At 37.7% G+C, this 21213-nt stretch overlaps 1 protein-coding gene across 1 annotated transcript in view; it reads left to right on the top strand.

Annotated features, from left to right (window-relative positions):
* The window catches only part of LOC140163523 (E3 ubiquitin-protein ligase rnf213-alpha-like), a 115278-nt gene that overhangs the window by 53137 nt on the left and 40928 nt on the right, over positions 1-21213 (top strand). Inside the window, exons 35-52 of the mRNA XM_072186837.1 lie at positions 423-616; positions 1562-1744; positions 2703-2823; positions 3796-3987; positions 5713-5840; positions 6814-7046; positions 8020-8604; positions 9336-9480; positions 9939-10270; positions 10989-11167; positions 11786-11992; positions 12939-13147; positions 14114-14222; positions 14715-14818; positions 15051-15239; positions 16427-16690; positions 19598-19715; positions 20410-20655. Of these exons, the coding sequence (XP_072042938.1) occupies positions 423-616; positions 1562-1744; positions 2703-2823; positions 3796-3987; positions 5713-5840; positions 6814-7046; positions 8020-8604; positions 9336-9480; positions 9939-10270; positions 10989-11167; positions 11786-11992; positions 12939-13147; positions 14114-14222; positions 14715-14818; positions 15051-15239; positions 16427-16690; positions 19598-19715; positions 20410-20655 (3738 nt within the window). The remainder of the gene's footprint in view (positions 1-422; positions 617-1561; positions 1745-2702; positions 2824-3795; positions 3988-5712; positions 5841-6813; positions 7047-8019; positions 8605-9335; positions 9481-9938; positions 10271-10988; positions 11168-11785; positions 11993-12938; positions 13148-14113; positions 14223-14714; positions 14819-15050; positions 15240-16426; positions 16691-19597; positions 19716-20409; positions 20656-21213) is intronic.

The following is a 21213-nucleotide window of genomic DNA, read 5'->3' as shown; positions in this document are numbered from 1 at the left end:
ACACACAAAAGTATAGGCAACTTGTTTTCAGAATTTTCATGAAAGTTACTTACCTTGATAGTTTATTATTCAACAGGGGTCTCTGAAATTTTAATGTGTTATGAAAAACTTAATTAAAAAGATATATACCGACGGAAATCAAAATCCATCAACGTATAAAGTCTTGTTATGCTCTCACAATTTTTTTTTTTTAAATTGGTATAAAATTGGCCACACTTCCTGCTGTCCCATTGAAAAGTACAATGTGAAAGTCACCTTTCCAGACTTCATGTCTACTAACAGTAATGGATGCCACCAGTGCTGGCATCAATGTATTTTTTAATATGTCAGCATGTACTGATAGTGATACTTATCATTTAAAGAAAGATTTTGATACAATTCTCGACAATATCAGGTTACAATTATTTGCATTTCTTATGCAGGTATGCAGGAACACCAATCGCATAAAGGTTTGCATGGAGACAGGCCGTACAGTCATCTTACTGAACCTGGAGAGCCTCTATGAAAGTCTGTATGATGCACTCAACCAGTCCTATGTGTACCTGGGAGATCATCGCTATGTAGACTTGGGACTTGGTTACCATAGGTTCAAATGCAAAGTACATGAGGATTTCAGGTAGGAATTTATTGTATGTGTTTGTAAACAAACAGATGAATTATAAAATACTTTTTGTAAGCTACAGACGTCATGGCCATTTACCGCCTATGCGTGACAACCACTTTTCTCTAGGGCGCCCTCCATTTTAGCCTTACTGATTTTACGTAAACTGTAGGCCTTCCTATTGATTTATTCCCAAGATTTATTGGAATTTTATTTTTATGAATGAACTCATAGTGCCATGTAATGAAAGTGTAAATTCCACTAATGTAGGTTTACATGTTATTGTACAAAGATTGTGGATATGTACAGCTTGCGTAATATCAATAAGCCTTGAAAGTGGTCGTAATAAACAGCCATAGCCTCTGCACACTTAACAGATTGTCGCTGACCTCTGTGGCTCTGATCATTCTATAACTATATAACAACAACTCAGGACTTGCCCTTAAGAATCACACAGCCTATTTATATCACTTATACCTTCATAGCCAGGATCAGCCACTCGAGTTTCATACGGGTACAATGGAAGACAACTCTTTTCCAGGAGAACAACAAAACTCAATGTTTCATGAGAGCAAACTAACGACACTGCCGGGGCTCAACGTCTCACACCCTCTTCCCAGGGGGTTCTCAATTTTAGTTGGGTGGGGATGTGTGGGTGGGACTCCAAAAAACTACTTGACTTTAAACCTAATTTGACTGAAAACAGACCCAAAATTATACCAATTTTTCGAAAATGGCTGAAAATCTACAGAGTCTAAAACTGAATGGCTCAAAATGTACCAAATCTCCAGCGCATCCCTGTACCCTCATTTCCACAAAGAGCCTCCCTCCGCTGGGTCTCACTCCTGGTGCCTCATCTATTGAGCTATCTTGACTGGGCTTAGTAATATTATCTGCATTATACTCATTAAAATGTAAATTTGCCAAAAAAAATCACTTTTTTTAATCATTTGAATTCAGATTGATAGTGATAGCAGACAAGGACGTTGTGTACAGAGATTTCCCGACACCACTCATCAACCGATTAGAGAAGCATTTCCTGGCTACTTCTACCATGCTATCCATGGATCAGCAAGAAATCTTGAAGCAAGTAGAGAAATGGGTCGAGGACTTTGCTTCTATCAATCTATCACACCAAGTCAAGTAAGGGTTTCATCATGATTTATGTTTTTTTCTTCCTGTCAAAGAGCAGCTTCTAAGTGGTACCCAATACACCCAGGGTTCCTACAGTCCTTGAATTTGAAAACAGCTTTTCAAGGCCTTGAAAGTCCTGGAAATTTACACAAGATCCTTGAAAGTCCTTGAAAATTGGAATTTTACCTAAAGTATAATTTTGACAAAAATTTAGGGAGTGAAGAGGAGCTGTCGACGTCACTTTCCTAAATACGTGCCGCATAGAGAGCCGCAGCATGATTTTTGTGTTGTGGTAAGTCCTTGAAAATCATGCTTTTGGATTTTGAAAGTCCTTGAAAAGTCCTTGAATTTTAAAGGCTTCAAGGTGTGGTAACCCTGTAACACCGATTTTATACTGCTTTAACATGCATGGGACAGGGAAACATGTCACTCTGAAGCTGGTGACATTTGGGCTATTTGTTTGGCTTGACTTTGTGTGGGTGTGTCTGCTGGAACAGTCTATTACAAACTCAACATAAAAACACATATGCTGCAATTTTCATCTTGGAGATGTTTCAGATGTTAAGAAAGTCACCAGCAGAAGCTATCCACAAGACAGGGTATTCACAATCAAGGGCTGATCCAAGCTTTTGAAAGGGGGTGGGTCTGCTCATGAAAGATTTTCCGGCTCGTTTCACTCAACCAAATTTGAGCATAAATGCAACTCTTTTGGCCATTCTGGGGTAGGGGTAGTCCAGAGTCAGAACTTTTTAGATAAGTGGTACCCCTGGATCTGCCCTTGATCACAATCCAGATGCTTAGCATTAAACACTTGTGTGATCTTTGTTACCCCACTGATTATAAATGGAAAATAGTTGATGTTTACTACTTTATTGTTGGTAACTGGGATGACAAGAATTAAATATTAATGTCTTATGTTTGAAATGGATATATTATTTGAAGACTTTCAATGTGACTTTGTCAACAGATACAGATACAAGATCACTGATGCTTTCATTGGTTACCATGCTGACACATTAGCATCACTGGTGTTCCAAGTGTGTCATGAGATGCATCAGACAGAAGGGGATCAGGAATGGAAAGATATGGTAAGACTGAGGGAATAATTGGGGATTCACATGAGAAATTAATACAACATCAGTGGGTCCACCATGGAGTGGCTTAGGTGGTACAAGCCTCTGCAGAATCTGCATGATCACTATCACAGTAGTGTATCAGGCAGGGGACCAGGCCACCTCAGACCGGCGGCTTTTATGGGCTTGTCAGTCCCATCTGCCAGGCAGAAATCAACCAGAATTGCTGACTTTTTACTTTTAGTCCAGTAAATACATTACTTGATTTTGGGTTAGCCTCATACAGTAACTGTTATAATGCATGCTCAAGGCATGAGCACATTACAATCTATTACAATATTTTACTTTAGTAATAATTTTTAGAAATAATTTAGTGCAACATTGAGAATCTGTCCAGTTGATGTCATTATCATTAATCCTTGTACAGTCTTCTGCCACTTTTCACATTTTAGCAAATGCTACAATATTTCAATTGTTTGTAAAACTTAGGCACCAGACCCAAATTTGTTTGATCTTTGGATCAGATGTCCATGCTGCTTCGATGCTTAAATTAATGAACTAACAACTAATTACTCATAATTAATGTTAAATTTTTATTGGTTAATATCATTACATGCATAGATTCATATGTTATCACAATCAACATTGGTCAATGATTTCATAAAGAATAAGGATCGACCAAGCATTGTTGGTCGATCGAAAGACTAATTTGTTTATATAGCCTTATAAGCAACAATTCAACCAAATAATCCATATTACAATGGCTCATAGAATACTATACATGGAATACAACATTTTTGCTTGTACAATCTAAATGAGGCAAGAGGCAATTTAACAAACTTTCTATATTGTACAATGCAAATGAATATTTGTGATTTTGTCTTACACTATGGAATAGAATAAGAATAAGACAGTAAAACCACTGCTGTCCGTCCATGTGTGATTATAACCCTATCACATTCTCAATCTTGCTCAATTTGCTACCAGGTTTGTGAGACAGTGAAGGACCTGATGCTGCAGTGTGCTACACCAGACGCAGTGATAAGACTAGGGAACTCCAAACTGATGCGTGAAGCCAATCACAGATTTGAGCAGTATTTCCATACACAGAATCATAGTAGCTTGATAAGCTTCCTGCAACAGGAGCTTAACCAACAAAAGGATGAGCTCATGGTACAAGTAAGTTGATGTTATTTGTTTGCCACTTCTCCTGTTGTAGATGGGGAGGTAGGAGTCAAATTCAGAATTAAGAACAGTCAAAAAGGTTTAAAGTTAGAGTTTAGGGCATTTTAGATTAGGGTTAGGGGCAATGTTACATTAGAGTTAGGGTTATCAATAGTTTTAGGGATGAGGTTAGGATTACACAATTATCATACATCTGATACAGACAAAGCCTAGCTCCTCTTTTGACATTCACTGATGTATGTAGAGCGTAACCTTCAACGCATAAAAGTTGGAAGGCTATTTAGCATAACAAAAAGTTAGTTCCCGATAGATGCTCAAGTTCTGTAGGACAAGGAAATAGGTTATTTGCATAGTTTTAAAAAAACACCTTTTCTGGCACATCTGTATAAATGATATGTCATGGAGTAACTGTTAGGATTAGAGTTATGGTTAAATATTGAGTTAGAGTTAAAGTTATCTTTAGGGTTAGGGATTAGGGCTTAGGTTATTGGTTAGGCTTAGGGTAACATATATAGGATTAGGATAAGGGTTAGGGTTTATAACTAAGTCATTGGATTTTCAGACTTAAGACCCTTAAGACTATCACCCTGTATTCATTCCTTGGAAAGGGTTTTGTTGACTCTTGGTGTAGATTATTCATCCAGTAGTTCAAAATGTAGCAAACTTACCGTACTTTTCCTAACCAGACAGTCCATGCCAAAATTGTTACTACACCTTTACATTTCATCGAATCTCTTTTTGATGTCTGTCATTTTGAACATCACACTTGAAAGATGTATGCTATGTAGAAACTTTATTTTGCAATTTCATAATTTGCATATTATTAGCATATTTGCAAGAAAAAACATGAAAATCAATAAATACCTATATTTTTCACAATTTCAATATTTTATTAGAAATTAAGCATGTAGGCCGTTTGTTATGACTTGATGAATGAAGCTGTTAAAACAGATTTTGATATTTTTGCTTATTTTTCCTTTTTTGCCCCAAAATGTGTAAAAATCTAAAAATTTTGGATGACCTATATTTTCTTTGAATATTTATCAAATTTCTTAATTTAGGTATAATACAGTGCGGAAAAAGATGTCAAAAAAATCTGTTAAACAGATTTCCAATACATTTTCCATTTTGGGTTAAATACTCAATTTTCATGCTGGATATTTGAAACATAAAATGAAAACATGTCCATTGCACTTTTTCCTCGAGATGTACTATAATATCAAGGTTACGGATATATTATAATCCTTCTTATCTTCACTGATCCATCAGATACCTATTGTTATGAATGATCAATGAAAAGGTTCAGAACTGGGCTACTAATGGTCTGTCAAGTATCTATAGTTATTTTCATGACTGTGTCAACTCAAAAATCATGCAAGGTCGAATGTAGGAAAAGTATGATCAGTTGAGCTGTACCTGCCGATTTTTCATTGCCTCTGATTGGTCAATTATGTGATATCTTCACTTTGCGCCAATCAGCTTTGCAAATAATTCAACCCAATTTTTTGGGGTGGTGAAATTATTCTAACCATGTTGCTGATTGGTCCAATTGATAATGAACATTTCATTTTGACCAATAGGCAGGTAGTTTTCATAGGGTTAAATTTAATTTAAAAAATAAGTTTTGTTGATTGTTTGTTTAGCAACCCTGCATCGAATCTCCTTTACTTTAATATCATTGAAATCTTTCATTTTCATTTTCCCAATTCACAACAACAGGTTAGCACCCATTCTCGTCTACTTGCCAAAGCAGACAGACATCATCTGGAAGCAGATCTTCAGGTCTCGGTGGATATTCTACATCTTAAGAATTTCCAAACAGAACATCAATTCTCTACAAAGATCAGGTATGATGTCAGGGCTTAGGCGACAAAGAAAAAAAAATGTTTTACGGGTCCGACCGACCCATGTTTTACATGCATACATATTTTATTTATTTCTATCAAAATACATGCAAGCAAATTTAATAAAACAGCAAAAATAGAATTTAAAAAAGATGGTGGAGATGTAACAAAAGGCAAAAGCCTGAATTAAATGTTACACCACCTTAAAAGAAATAATATAGGCTATTTATTATTATACTAGAATTAAGAAAGTTTCAGTCCCAAGATTAATACAGATTTAATTTTGTGTATTTCGAGTCTGTAATCAGTCTTGTTTCTCGTATCATATTTGTGAATACTTTGCAATTCAGTGAATAAATTATCAAATTAGTTTGTGTTTTGGGAGAATTTTTTTTTTTTACTTTTTGCTAAAATCATGTAAATTTATATGTTTTCAAAATATGTCTGCAAAAAAATCATGAAACTTTTGCCAAATTTTCAAGCTTTCGGTGATATTTTAAGGTCATTTTAGCCTCCAGGAAAAAATATCTTGAACGACCGACCCTACTTGAAAAGTAGGCCCATAAAACTGGGTTTTTTTACACATAATGAGCGAGTTATTTGAAGTACTATGAAATAGACACAAGATTTTGGTTTAACAAATTATATTACATTTTTGTCACAATAAATGAACCATTTTGACACCATGCTATGCTGTGCGTTTAAAGGTGGATAATGGTGCTAGCCATTAGTGTAGCTATATGCTTCAATATAAAAAGTCCATATTTTGAGATATTTCCTCAACATATCAAGAGCTATCGGAAGAACCACTGAACCAATACTAGGCTTGTTTGTACTCATTTTGATACATTTTTCATACTTATTCCAAATATGGTCATGAAATTCAGAAATTTTTTTAAAAACTTGTCATCTGCAGTTGACACATGCCTAGAGAGGGTTAACTTTGAGTAATGTAAATTTCTACCATCATTTACAGGGATTTCTACAAGAAGTGTGAAAAGGTCCAAAGCCTACTCCTTGTCCAGTGTGAAGATGGTCACCATAGCAACAACCTGATAGCCAGCGCCTCATACTGTATACAAGATGAAAGAACTCAAGCCAGGGAGAGGATGAGACTCAAACAAGCTGATGATGCGCCTTGCAGATTGGCACATGTGGTCTTCATTATACAGTTGTCTTGTGGAGGAAAAGGATTCACAGGTTTCCAGGGTGAGCTCATTGGAAATAATTTACCGTATTTCTTGTTTGGATGGGGCATTAGTACTCAGTGAGCAATTTGATTGGTTGTTTTCTGTTCTGAATCAAACATTGGTGACAAGTCAGGGATATTCTGTCGGTTTGACTTCCTGGTTTTTGGTCCATCTATACTCACCGGATCTAGGGTGCCATGCATTGAAAGACACTTCTGTTCATTCTTTTTGGTTTGACACAAAGGATTAACATTGTCTTGAACAAAATTTATAATGAAAAGATGAGGCTGCTGTGTCAATTCTGTTCAATTTCAAATTTACCGCAAACAACAATCTTTCACACCAGTGTCAGAGGGAGGTTGAGGAATATCCATGGAATAGCCAAGTTATGACAACCAAGTTCCTGTTAAAGTCCCCGTTAATGAGGGCCAATCGTTCCATGAAGTGCGGTCGACATATGAAACTTAAAATAAGGTCTTTCGCATAAACGCGAAGTCACACAATGCTCAATCACGTAATTCGGAGGCACGCAACGCTGACGTGATTTAATAGACACCCACGATCAAATGATCATCCCTCGTGAATATGCGAGAATTTACAGCATACAAAGCTTATGGACTTTGGGTGTTTGTGAATAGTCTGTGATGACAACATTCTGACTGACAGAAATCAATCTGGAATCTCAACAATTCTCATTGGTTGCTCTTGATTTGACCCAAACTGACCTTGGGTCAAAGATCAAATTGATTTTTTTCATTAATGTGTGTATTGTGTTATTGGTTTAGAAAATGTCAGTTTCAGCACATTTATATATTTTCAAAAGTTGTGTTTGTATCTAGTTTAGTCACTGATCAATGTTTTTGAGAAAATACAGGTTAAATTTTGTCAAGGCAAGGATCAAATTTAATTTGAAAAAGGAAAGATTCTAGGACATAACAATTTACTTTTTTGCCCCATGTGAAAGTTTATGTACTCTTTTTGTGTATGAACAGGATCAGGTGTTTGGCGTTCAGTACACATCGATGACATTCACCCTGCTCAGCTTAACCGTCCAGAGGTGTCCTCTCTGACAGGTGTTGACATCCTCAATCTGTTTGAACAAGACCCTGATATACAGACATGGATGGAAACCGATGAAGATGTCAATGTGAAAGAAAGCTTGGTTGATGTGACAGAGGAGGAACCGGATGATGATGGTGGTGGTGATGATGAAGACGATGATGATGAAGATGATGAGGAGGAGGAGGATACCACTGATACGTCACATCCAGAAGAAGATGCAGCTTATGAAGAGGAAACAAGAGCGCTCCAAGAAGTAGACACCGATGTTGAAAACCAGACACAGCAAGATTCTGTACCCCATAGTCCTACCTGTGATTTACCCACTAGCCACCCTGGTAGACACTCAGAGAGAGATCCACCTAACCCAAGCACCATTGATGTAAACTGCCTCATTCAGGACAGCCTACATACAGCCTCAGCAAGAATAAGTGATAGTGGACTGGACTCAGAAAGAACAACAGGACGCATCACAACATTAATGAAGCTTCTGACGTTGGAATGCCGTAGAGAACAAGGTACTGCCTGGGCTATTACAAGTGAAATACATATATCCTCTATGGAAAACATGACCTTAATCACATAGGGAGTGGAGAATTCAAAAGAAGTCACTTATTTGGATAACCCCATTTGAAATTCACACTCCCTGTGTGGGAGATTAAGTTCATGTCTTCCATAGGGATGTATGGATTTCAACTGGAATAGTCAAATCCAACTTATCCATTCTCAACTAGCCAGTCTATAGTTTCAACATGGCTTGACAATAAATGTAGTTTGGTTATTATAGTTAATTATTGCATTCAAATTAGCTCAATCGGCAAGGCGTTTGAATATGGTGCAAGAGGTTGTGGGTTTGAACTCTGGTGGTGGTCTGTATGCTCTCATATAAAAATTTCAACCAATCATTTTCTATCAACTGGATCTACTATTATTTTGCTAATTTATTAACCTTTTGCAATTATTAACTTTCAGTGATGAATTAATTCAAAACAATAATTATTGACAGCAATGGTTGTTCTAAAATGTATTTTATGGCATTTATGACATTTTAATTGTCGTCTGTAATCACTATCGCCGTGATAAGTATAAATGCAAAAGGGACAAGTGATGCATGGCAAAATTCAGCGATTGCCCATCACTTTCCAAAAGCTGTGCATCCCAATTGCTTTGCGATCGAGTATAAATGAAACTTAAAACTGTAGAAAAGATATCTTATAACTATTAACTTAATAAGTTACTTTTATTGTAGGGATGATAAGTTTCCTGACCATCACCAAGCAACGTCTGTATGAGTTGTTGAAGGAGAGACAGTCCAGATCTGGAGGGGGCAGTGCATCCTGGCTTAGTAGGGAAGCACTTACTGTGGCTGATAAACACAGGACTGGTACATTCAGGTATTATATCAAAAGAAACTGATGGCATTAACAGTAAAATGATCACTTTGAGCAAGTGAATCCCCTTTGTGTGTATGCATATCCTGCCATGTTCAAGGATTTAGTTATGCATATTTATAATTCATAAACCGTATTAATATTCATGAGCCAATGAACCAATAGCAGTGGATCTTTAATAAGTGCATTTCATGCAGTGATTCTTGTCAATTCACAGACATGAATTACTGTGTGATGCAGATTTATTCATTTATTAAAAATATTGTCAAGTTTGTATTATTTTGCACTATGGCCTATTTAGCAGTGTAATGCACATAATCATGCGTAACTCACAAATGCAGAATCGGAATCAACTGAAAATTTGGAAATAAGCTTTTTTCGTGGATATCTACTGAAAAATGTGATAAAAAGATGATCACGAAAATACTACTTTAAAATACTTGTTTTTCTTGCACACACAGGCAGACTATATGGCAGCATTTGATTGCTACCATCAGCCCACTCCTGGCAGAACTTGTTGCCTATTGTGACTGCAATGCCAATCTAAGCTTACTACTAGAACACCAACCTGAGCACTGGCAACACAAACTATGGCTTGCCATATTCAGTAGTACAACAGTGGTTCCTGTACACTATGAGGATTTTATATCACCTACCAATCTAGCATTGAGAGAGAAGGCGTTAGTGAGGAAAGTGGGAACCAGCAAGAAGTCAGTGACGGCACGCTTGGCATTTTCGTACCTATTGAAAGAGCATCTGCAAGTTTTGCATGAACAGGCCTTGGAATTGAGAGGTATGTCAACTTTTATTGAATCCAATATTTCTAAATAACGCTTTGGTTTACAAAAGAGAGGAACTGTGGGAGAGTGGGTTTAGCTCCTGAAATACCATAAACGTCAAAGTAGTTATTTACTGCCCACAAGTGAAAAATTTATATTGTTTTGTTATGGCAACACATTCATCATTATCATCATTATCATCATCATCATCGTCATTGTCATCTTTATCATCATCATGGTCATCATCATCATCATCATCATCATGGTCATCATCATCATCATCATGGTCTACTCGCACATTAGTTGTGGTGCATTCAAGTAAGTGCAGACAAAGACCGGTGTTGATTCAAAAAATACAAGGTGAATGTGCAGCTAAAAAGATGATTGGAAAGTGGACTGGTTAGGTGAAGGAGACGACACACACACTGGACTTGAAGATGTCTAGGGTTGGTAACTCAACAGCTTCCTGGGACAATGAATTCCACAGACGGATAGTGTCTGGGAAAAAAAAAGATAGCCTTGCAGTAAAGCTGTGCGGGTGAATGGAACACGGAACTTCTGAGAGTTGCCTCTGGTGCTGGTGCTTGAAGGTATCAATTGGCTGTCAGGAATGTCAATGAAATAGTTGATAATACGGTACATCATGGTCGCTTTGGAGATTAGTACACCTTTTTACACCTTTCACACATTGCACCTGTTTATTGCTTTTAACCCATTTCCTCTCCCTCCCAGGTAACTCAGAGGAACCCATTGAAGTGATCTTCTATAGACTAGTCACCAAGTCACCTTGGTTTTCACTGCTACAACGTTTTGTACCACAACAAGCTAGCCAGAATTTCATGCGCAATTACATGATAGACTTCATAAGAATGATGTACAAAAGCAGTACATATTGCGATAGTGAACTCGAGGTAATGATCATTATTTATGTCCGTTTCTTTTGTTTTTGGTCTGATTGGTAGCAACATTATACACAGGCCTAAAGCCAGAATGGGGAAAGGGAGCAAATGCTAAGGTCTCCCAAATAAAGCGATGCCAATTGTTCTTTTTGAAAAATTCCAACTTATGAGGAGGCACATCCCCTCAGACACTCCCTGAGATGAGTACTCAAAACTTGCAGTACTAACATATATACCAACAGGTCTACTTCAAGAGATCTGAAACTTTTCAGCTTTTTTGCAGATTTAATTTTTGTTTTTGCTCCAATTTACGTGTTTTCTTTTATTTCAGCCCAAATTGAGCTACTTTACCCCAATTTCACGCTGCTTTCCAACTTCTTTTTCGCATTTTAAGGTTTTTTTCACTTTAGGTCAGTTTCAGTCCTGCAATTTGGTACATAATATCTCTACATCTTACGATTCTTATATATGAAATCTTCACGCAGATAGTATAAAAATAGCTCGTGCAATTTAAGCAAAATCATTTTAGATATAATATTTTAAAATGTAAGAAGTATGTTATGCTCTTTGTGACTCTTTAACATGCTTTGATTTTGCTGCTACTTGTTACGTTTCATTTTGTTGATTCAGTGTGTATCATGTACATTGGACCTCTCCTTACAACTCCTGGCTCGTCAACTCAACATGCAGCAAGATAATGTCATCAGTTCCCTCGTGTTGCTGCATCTAGCTTATGCCAACATTCAAGGAACACTAGCCAGGTTTGCCAGATTGGTGGAGGTGTGCCCAGATTTAGTGAATGAAAACAACAGCAAGAGGTTGATGAAACCAGATGTGGTAAGTCTATTTGGCAGGTTTTGGCCAGATTGGCATTTAGAGAATAAAAGATAGGATTTTGTCTTTTGCGTAACCAATATCGTGTCATAATGGATGGGCTGGCCAACATTTTGAGTAGTGGATGCCGGAGCGATCATTGAGGATCTACTGAGCATGCCGCCGCTATGTGTTGGCGCCGCTCACTGTCTTATATGACTATCCACTATCGTGTCATAATGTATAGGTGAAAACCAATCAGATTTGCATGTATTCTTGACAAGACGCACCAACTGAATTAGAATGCAAAATAACTGGTTGCCATGAGTGGTTGGAATGGCAATGTATGCCTAATTGTCCATAGTAACAATATTTTTATGGCAAAGAGGTAATTTTGGGCTAGCTATTGATACCAAGCTTGAAAGTACCCTAAAGGTATTACTTTTAATGCCACTGCTTGTCCTAGGGTCATCCTTACTAGTTGGTAACCCTGTATTAGATCATATAAACCCCTTTATTTTAGACCATATGTGACCTACCACCACAAAATGAGCACAAAGTTGCAAGGTGGTAGTTTTGAAATGACCTGGTTACTGCGTTGGTGGTCTTTGTTTCCTTTGTGAATGTCCCATTGTGCCCCCATTCACAAAAGATATACAGACATACTTCTGACAAGAGCAGGTGTGGGGCAAACAAAGCCATCAACTCGGTCAGCCCGAATGTCTCAAAACTACCAACTTGTAGCTTTATACTCATTTCATTGTGGTAGGTTACATGTGTATATAAGATATAACAAAATGCAAGTTATGACAAACTGCTTTAGGCCATTAGGTCTCAAAATTGATGGTCCCTCATCAATTTTCTCACGCTTTTAGCCTGAGAGCCAACCTTATTTCTAACATTGTTCCTAGTGTTTTTTGAAGAAACAAACCAATATCATGTCAATATTTCTATGTTAACATCCTTACAGACTCTGGATATCACCGCTGTCATGATAGCCGTTGAGTCTCTTCAACTTGATTCTACTACCTGGAGAGAAAATGAAGGCTACAGACAAGATTGGCTTCATAGGATTCAATACACTAAACCTGTCATTGATAACACTATACAAGCAGCCATGAAGGCAATGGAATCTGAGGAGTTTGGAAATGGTGCTGCTGATATTGTCCAACGTACAAGGTGGGTCTCTATTTAAAGAGTTTAATTCCAAACCATGCTAAGACATGTGTCTGATTTACCTGTGCGATATTGCTATGGGTTGTGATGCTATAGATATTATATATAAGTTCAGTTGTATGCACCATTACAAAGCAAACAGTAGATGGAAAAGTCTGCATATTGTTATGTTAACCAGCATCGTTGTGGTAAATAATGGCTTGTTGATGGTACAGCTCATTGTTGGTATGTCAAACTTGTCAAAGTATAAATTGTGAATGTATCACACAAGTAAATGAAAAACTTGTGGTTGTGGACTTAACACGGTTTGGAAATAAGCTCTTCATTTGCTTTTTAATAAGTTCATTTTTAGTCAGTCAGTTTGAAGCTGCCTGCTGCAATCATGCACAGCAATGAGAAAATGTAACACACTTTTAGCACAACATCTAATTTGGTCCTATAGTGCTATCGGTGTCCCGATAGGTGCCTGCGGCTCTTTCCATCATACCCTGAACATTTGCATAGTGCTTTCATTTTTTATTTAAATGAAAAATGGTAACACTATGCAAATGTTAATTTTTTTGCTTGATTCAATTTGTTACATCTTCTAGGTGTGATGGAAAGAGTTACAAATTTGATGTAGTGCCTCACATGTTTCACATAATCCAACTCCCCTTGATCAATGTTGAATGCTGCAAGGAGCTAGTAGCAGATGATAGCAATGTGCATCTATCCTAACAAATAGTAACTGATTTAAGCTCAACAATAAGGCTACAGATGTTAAAGAAAACCCAGTAGGAGCAAAACTATATTTTTTTTAAAACAGGCAGATTTCACATTTCTACTTTAAAGTTGCCCAGCAAAATAAGCACTTTATAGGCATTCAGGTGTTCAGGTAGCCCTTTAGTACAGTGTCCTTGGCATTTATTTGAAAAATAAAATGCTTAAAAAAGAATCAACAATATTGTGTGATTTCTTCTGATATTTCAGAGTAATGTGGGATGCCATGTGTGTATTGAAACTGTTTGTTGAACATGTGTGTCTGCCATCTGGTAACACTGGAATAGAGCTGGCACCCCAAGCACTTATGCTATGGATGGTAAGTTTAGTTATACTGATTGGGAATGGTGGTGCAGAAGTGCATGCTCAGTATGTTTTAACCCAGGTGGGGGCCATCATGTTGTGTACTTAGATATGGAGACTTGATTCTGACAAACATGTTTTCTAACCTGAGCAGACAATTTCATATCACAGATAAGTTCGTGCAAATGCTTTCTAATTAGAAACAAGTTTCCTAGTATTTTTACTTAACAGAACTGAGGCCTGAGTGCCGATGAATACCTCAGTATCCCTCGACTTAGAAGTTTTTGCTAACTAGGAACTTTTGAAATGTTAAGGACTTGATTGTCCGACACAGCGTTATATTTTATAGGCCTTATATGGACTTTATGGCACATAAACAACAGTTTACTTGGAACCTTACTTATTACCTTTACAATGTGTGTCAACGTAACAACCTTATCTTCAATAATTAATATTGATTATTGATCAATATCTTACCATGTTGTTTTTGTTCTATATTTTATTTCAGTCCTTACGGAATAAGCCTGGTGGAATCAAGGCAATAGAAGGCGTTGAAGCTGTAGAGAATGTTCTGAGTCTGTGCAGCAAGAAAGTGTCTGATATTTATTTCGAGTAAGAAACATTTTGGGCTTCTTTTAGATTTTATGGATGACCTTGACTTTTCCTGAATCTGTAACCCCGTTAATAACACTGTTTTATGCAGTTCCCGTGAATAATTTGTTTTTGGCTCTGCCCTTTTGTAGAAAATGATAGCCCCCTAATAATGAAAGCTTAATTACTTGTAGTGGAAATTTGTTATTAGGTTGTTTCATTGTGTGTTTTTCTTTCAATACATTTGTACCAGAACTGAGATTGCCAGCTGCCCTATTTGCAAGAAGCCCGTTCAGATTGATCCAGTCCAGTTACCATGTAAACATATTTGCTGTATGAGATGTATACAGACGTGGTTGCAAAACAATGCCAGCCATGCATGTCCAGATTGCAGAGCTGAAATACCAGAGGACTATGAGCTACCACCACCTACAGAGAGCAGGTATGCTTACAACAACTTTTCTATTGATGATGATGATCATCATCATTCATCTGATGATGATGATCATCATCATCATTCATCTGATGATGATAATGGTGATGGGAGTCCCATTAAGTTTTTAGCACCATGCATCCAAGCAGATGCACAGTGCATGGCAAATATATAAAATTACGCATCCTGCAAAAAAAATCTTGTACCCAGGATGTGAAGAAAATTTAGTAGCTATCCGTAGCTGTAGTCCATACAGAAGTAGTGAAGGGAAAATGTAGTGGTCTGCCAAGGTACCAATTCTTGGTTGTCCTTCAAATGTTCCTGTTGCTTCTAATTTTCAAACAAAGTAAAGAAAATGTATCAAAAATATGTATTGTAAAATATGTAATTTCTTTTGATTTTCAATCATTTTCTGAGCTGCACAAATACCTCCGGGTTTGTCAATATCATATAGTTTGTTAGTTGTGCTGCCAATATTAAAACATTAAATCATAATGCTTTCAGCTTGTGATAAATAATTAAATTAAACAATAGCATTTACAAATATCGCAGAATTTACTTCAATTGATTTAATTTTACATGGATGCAAAATACTTTATCGGACAGCTGAAACTCGCATCAGCAAATTTTAAAATGCGTCCAGATGCAATGATGTGCACTATAGCTAAAATAACAGTTTCTCGATCATGAGAATACAATGTACTGCGTGCACTGCGTAATATTGCAAGTTTAGTGGAATGACACAATAGCGCGATTGATTGTGCACGCACAGGAAATGCAGAGCGTGTGTGGTAGGCGTTGTACGCCGACGCAATTGTCATTGCATGCCTATTGAGCTCTCATGATCGAGAAACTATTATTTTAGCTATAATGAGAAGGTTGACTAGGATGTGCTGGAGGATGACAATGATGATGATGATTTTGTTGATGTTGATGACTGATGGCAAAAACAGTGATATGATAGTTTTTGATTTCTATAAAACTCTTTTCAAAAAATGTCTTCCATGCCAAAAATTAGCATTGAAATATCTGGACAGTGCCCTCATTTTCCTCAACAGTGCATATAAGTTTGCACAAAGCCAGATGCATTTAGCTCTGGTAAATAATGCACAGAAATATATTTTGATCACTATTTTATGCTATCTCCTCAAACAATGATTAAAATGTGTGTGTGTTGTTTATGTTTCTTCTCTCAGAGAATCCTACCAGCTGTTCTCTTCATTCAGGCAACGCTGCAACACTTTCTTCATGGACGTTATCTCACAGCTGTGTTTCGCTGATGGTGCACCTCCAAGCAGGAAAGTCGTTGAAAAACTTCTCTCGTACGTTACCAAGGAAACACAAGATGAGAGTGATGTTCAGCAGATACATACCAAGAGGATTACTGGATTTAAGGATGATAGCATTGACTCTACACCTGTCATAAGATCCATGTTGCTACAGCTACTTCTGCAATCAAAGTAAGCCTTGGTATTTTTATAAATAAATAACAAAGGAACAGATATAGACCACTTGACATCATTGTTTATCAACAAAGGCGAGGGACTGGTCTATCGATATGCTTGAACGAACCGCTACACTGTTCAATGGCTTGCTTGTACTATATGAAATGTGGTGGGCAATTTAAAATGCATGTGCCCTGAGCAAATTATGATGCGTACGCACGCTGCAGGGCAAAGAACAATGGAAATTGCCATAATTCGCCCGCATACTGCCGGGCAATGACGTCACATGTCAAGTGGTCTATATATCGATCAATTACTTAAGAACAGTGTTCTCGCTCTCGCTAAGTTGATATGGTGTGCAATTTACCAGGCGCTTCCAGGAAGTGGCAGAAGGCCTCCTGAGAAGACAAAAGAATTTTTTCCCCATCATGTGCCCTAAGGGTGCACACCAGTAAATAGCTCCCATTGACTTTCTGTACAAACAGGGTCCAGGAAAACATCATTTTCTTGACTCCAGAGCGACTCAGTTCTTCAAAACTTACCCTTTCTGCAAGTCAAAGGTCAGATGAAGTCATCTATTGTAGAAATTATATACGGAGTCCAGCATTTTTTTCCAGAAAATGCCGACTAGATCACCCTATAGCCCATACAGCGTACGCCACCTTACAAATAGCTTGGTGTTTCTGAAATGTAACACATTTTGAAAGTTTAGCCAAATTGTAATAAAAAGTCAGATCCTGCTCATTTTTCACAGACCAGGCCTAAATGAGGATTAAATATGAGTCAGGGCCTAATAGTTGGGTTTTAAGCCTTTTCTAATGGATTTAATTCAGTCGTATTGCACGTTTCCTCGTTTGAAACACTGATTTTTTTCTCCCAGGGTGTAGGAGACTAATAATTGTATTTACTGGTGTGCACTCTAAAGAATTTTTATGTTTTTATGTTTATTTAATAAATCATAAATTTGGACATTAATAAACTTAATTAGACTGGTTTCTTTCAATTTGAAGGGGTTTTTACTATGCAAATCAGCTAATTGACATGGTACTATTTTTAGAATATTTTGCTATCTACTGCTGATAGCAATGACAAAAATTTTAATTTCATGATTTCCCATTTTAATCTCTCTAAATAAGAGCAAGCAAACATGAAGATAAGCAAATTGCAAAAGCAAATGAGGAGAAAATACATGGCCAGTGGTGTAGCATCATAGGGGTGGGGTGGGGGGGGGGTTGCAGGGGTGTGTGGGGGGGGGGGGGGAAAGGGCATCATGTCCCCTGTCAATCGATTTAAAATTTTGAAAATCCCTGAGGAAAATTGCAGAAAAGGTGCTTGGGTACCCCTAGGGCCTGGTGATGCTCCCTCCCCCATAGTGGTCTGTGCCACCCCCCCCCCCCCCCAGGATATCTCATGCTACACCCCTGTACATGGCTAGTAACTATATAACATAAGCCCTGGGAGTAGAGCCTGGGTACAGTGATGAGAATTATCTTGCCTAGAACAAGCTGACCAAAAATGGTCAGTGTAATTTTTAAGCTTACCAACATTGTGTCCAATGCAGGTTCCATTCAGCCAATCACAGCCTTCTAAATGCATGCTCGAACCATGGTGGGAATGATTTTCTTAAGCTTTTGCAGTTCTGTATGATAGAGAACGACAGCAGTGCCAAATCTGGAAGTCTCGCGATGCATGATCATGCATCGTCTTCCAATGCTATCAGTGATCGAGTGATCCGAGTATGCATTTCACTGATTTTGTACACAAATCTTACCTTTATACTCCTTCAATAGTCAAAAATCTGCAGGTAGTTTGCTAAACAAGCTAGAAACCACCTAATTGATATGCTACACAGTCATTTGTAGCTTCGCTTTGAAGGATTTTATCGATAACAATTTAAAACTCGAAGGAAAACAATGTGACCGAGGTCAAAAGGTCAAAATTTATTGTACAGGGTGCACACCAGTAAATAGCTCCCATTGACTTTCTGTACAAACAGGGTCCAGGAAAACGTCATTTTCTTGACTCCAGAGTGACTCAGTTCTTCAAAACTTACCCTTTCTGCAAGTCAAAGGTCAGATGAAGTCATCTATTGTAGAAATTATATACGGAGTCCAGCATTTTTTTCCAGAAAAATGCCGACTAGATCACCCTATAGCCCATACATTTTGAAAGTTTTTGAAAGTTTAGCCAAATTGTAATAAAAAGTCAGATCCTGCTCATTTTTCACAGACAATCTATTTCCCAGGCCTAAATGAGGATTAAATATGAATCAGGGCCTAATAGTTGGGTTTTAAGCCTTTTCTAATGGATTTAATTCAGTCGTATTGCACGTTTCCTCGTTTGAAACACTGATTTTTTTCTCCCAGGGTGTAGGAGACTTGTATTTACTGGTGTGCACTCCTAAGGCTGAACCCTGGGCAAAAACTTCTCTCACAGCTCAAATCAGACCAACAAAAAAATCCATAGGGCGACAAAAAAAAACCCTGTTCTACAGTAGGAAATTTGGGGAAGTACAAAAAAAAATTCCTGATATTTTCAAAATCTGGGTCAGCATTCATTTGTACAGGAAAAATTTGTTACCCAATTGTGTAAAATCTGGGTCGGTCGGGCACGTAGGACAGGGTTTCCTTTTTTTGTTGCCTAGAGGAGACACTGCATAAGATCATTGTGTTTTGCCCATGACACATCTGATAACCTATTTTAGCATAATTCAGGGACAAGTGCAACACCCTAATCAACCTGTATATAAAATAACCATCGCAGCCAGCATCATCTTGACTCCCCATGTTTCATATGGGTATAGACCAAGACAATTGACAGTAAGTTCCTTGTTCTGTGGGGTGGATGTGTGTACGTATTATAAAACACTTTATTTGAGAGAAATTTGTCTTCCTGAAAAATAATGTTTCTTAACTCATACAGTATGGATGGAGTTCAAGACTACATAGACATATACCTGGAAAGATCTCAACAAGTTCTTGCTGCACACAAACCGGATAACATTGTCAATGTGTCTTCGCTGTTCATTCACTGTATGGAGGTAAGATTTTGTCGCTCGGCATGACGTCACTTGCGATATATCGCTTCTTTCCATCGGTTGCTTTTTGCTGAGATTTGGCTCTTCCATCTCGGCTCTTTGGACACAAAGGGGACACTTACAGTTGCAATCAAAGGGGGAAATCACAAAACACGTCATAAGATAAATACCTCTTGATGAAACAATTCCAAAAGTTTGATTTCTTATCAGGGAAATCAACTTTAAATAATTACCAAAAACAAGGCAAATTGGTGTTTTCTGTGCTGAGAAAATTGACTTGAACTAAAAGGCCCTGTACGAACCAATATGGATTTCGCGAGTGTGTCCCCTTTGACAGACGTGAGAAGTGGGTAAGTGCAATAGATGGAACAGCCCAACTGAGAAAATACGGCATGATTGCTTACATTGTAGGTAATGAAGGGCTGGTTTCCCAGTTTCTGGTACCCATGCTTCAGTATCCAGCAGACTAGTGTGGATATTGGCTCCTCACTCCTAGAGCAATGTTATGATTATGAAAGCTAAAATCCTGGGGTCTATGTCTATATGTCTGCTTGACACTAATTATAATAAATGCGAAATAATATTAAACTCAATAATGCACATGCACTGAATGGTGATGTGTTATATCTTCACCGACTTACAATACAAGGTATGATATGCAATACATTGTTGTCTTCTTGTTTCTCAAATTTGATAGGATTCTTATCACAGTCAAGCTGCCAATCACAGCAACCCTGACATTGGCATGGTAGAGCAGGCCATCAGTGGTCTGTCTGCTGGTAGGGAATGGCTGGCAACAAAGGATCCACTGCAGGGATTGACTGTGAGATTTCTGATTGCTATTGCCAAGATACGGTATGGTTTAGTCATAACGGCTAATTATCTACATCAGTTGAAGTGTGTTGGCAACAGGAAGGAAGAAGAGAGACTTGATATGGAACAGGTAAGGGTATGAGGTATTTTGTATAATATGTGATTTGCTCAGCAGCATCGCACTCAATTTTTCTTGAATTTTTACTGTTTGCATGATTGTAATGCCCAATGGTGTACTAAAATGCCATAAAAAGACTGCCTGAAGTGCTTTAATTGCAGTAAAATTGAAGTTTTTATGATAAATCTGGAAATCTGCGGTATATTCAGAGTTCACCGATCGAGTGATGGCTGACAAGTCTCATGTGTGTGTATCATTGAATCAGTGACGTATAAACTGTGTGTATATATTTCTATTCGTCTTGCATCTTATTTGTACGTCCCAGCTGCGTGAAGCTCAATAATGATTGGCGAGCTAATACATGCATTGACAATAATTATACGCTCTGGAATAAAATAACAACTTTCTTTGTTTTACCTTAAAAGAGGACAAGTGATTTTTGTCACACATTCATCTGGGTGCCTTTTAGAGGGCTTGGGAAAACAGTGAGGAAAGGCTTATGCAAATTTCCAGCATGCTGCGCTTGCAATATGTGACACAATATGCTCCATGGGGGCCAAAGGAGGCATT

Source organism: Amphiura filiformis, chromosome 11, assembly GCF_039555335.1.
Source record: "Amphiura filiformis chromosome 11, Afil_fr2py, whole genome shotgun sequence".
NCBI classification, from domain to species: Eukaryota; Metazoa; Echinodermata; class Ophiuroidea; order Amphilepidida; family Amphiuridae; genus Amphiura; species Amphiura filiformis.
This window is presented reverse-complemented; position numbering and strand designations above follow the sequence as displayed.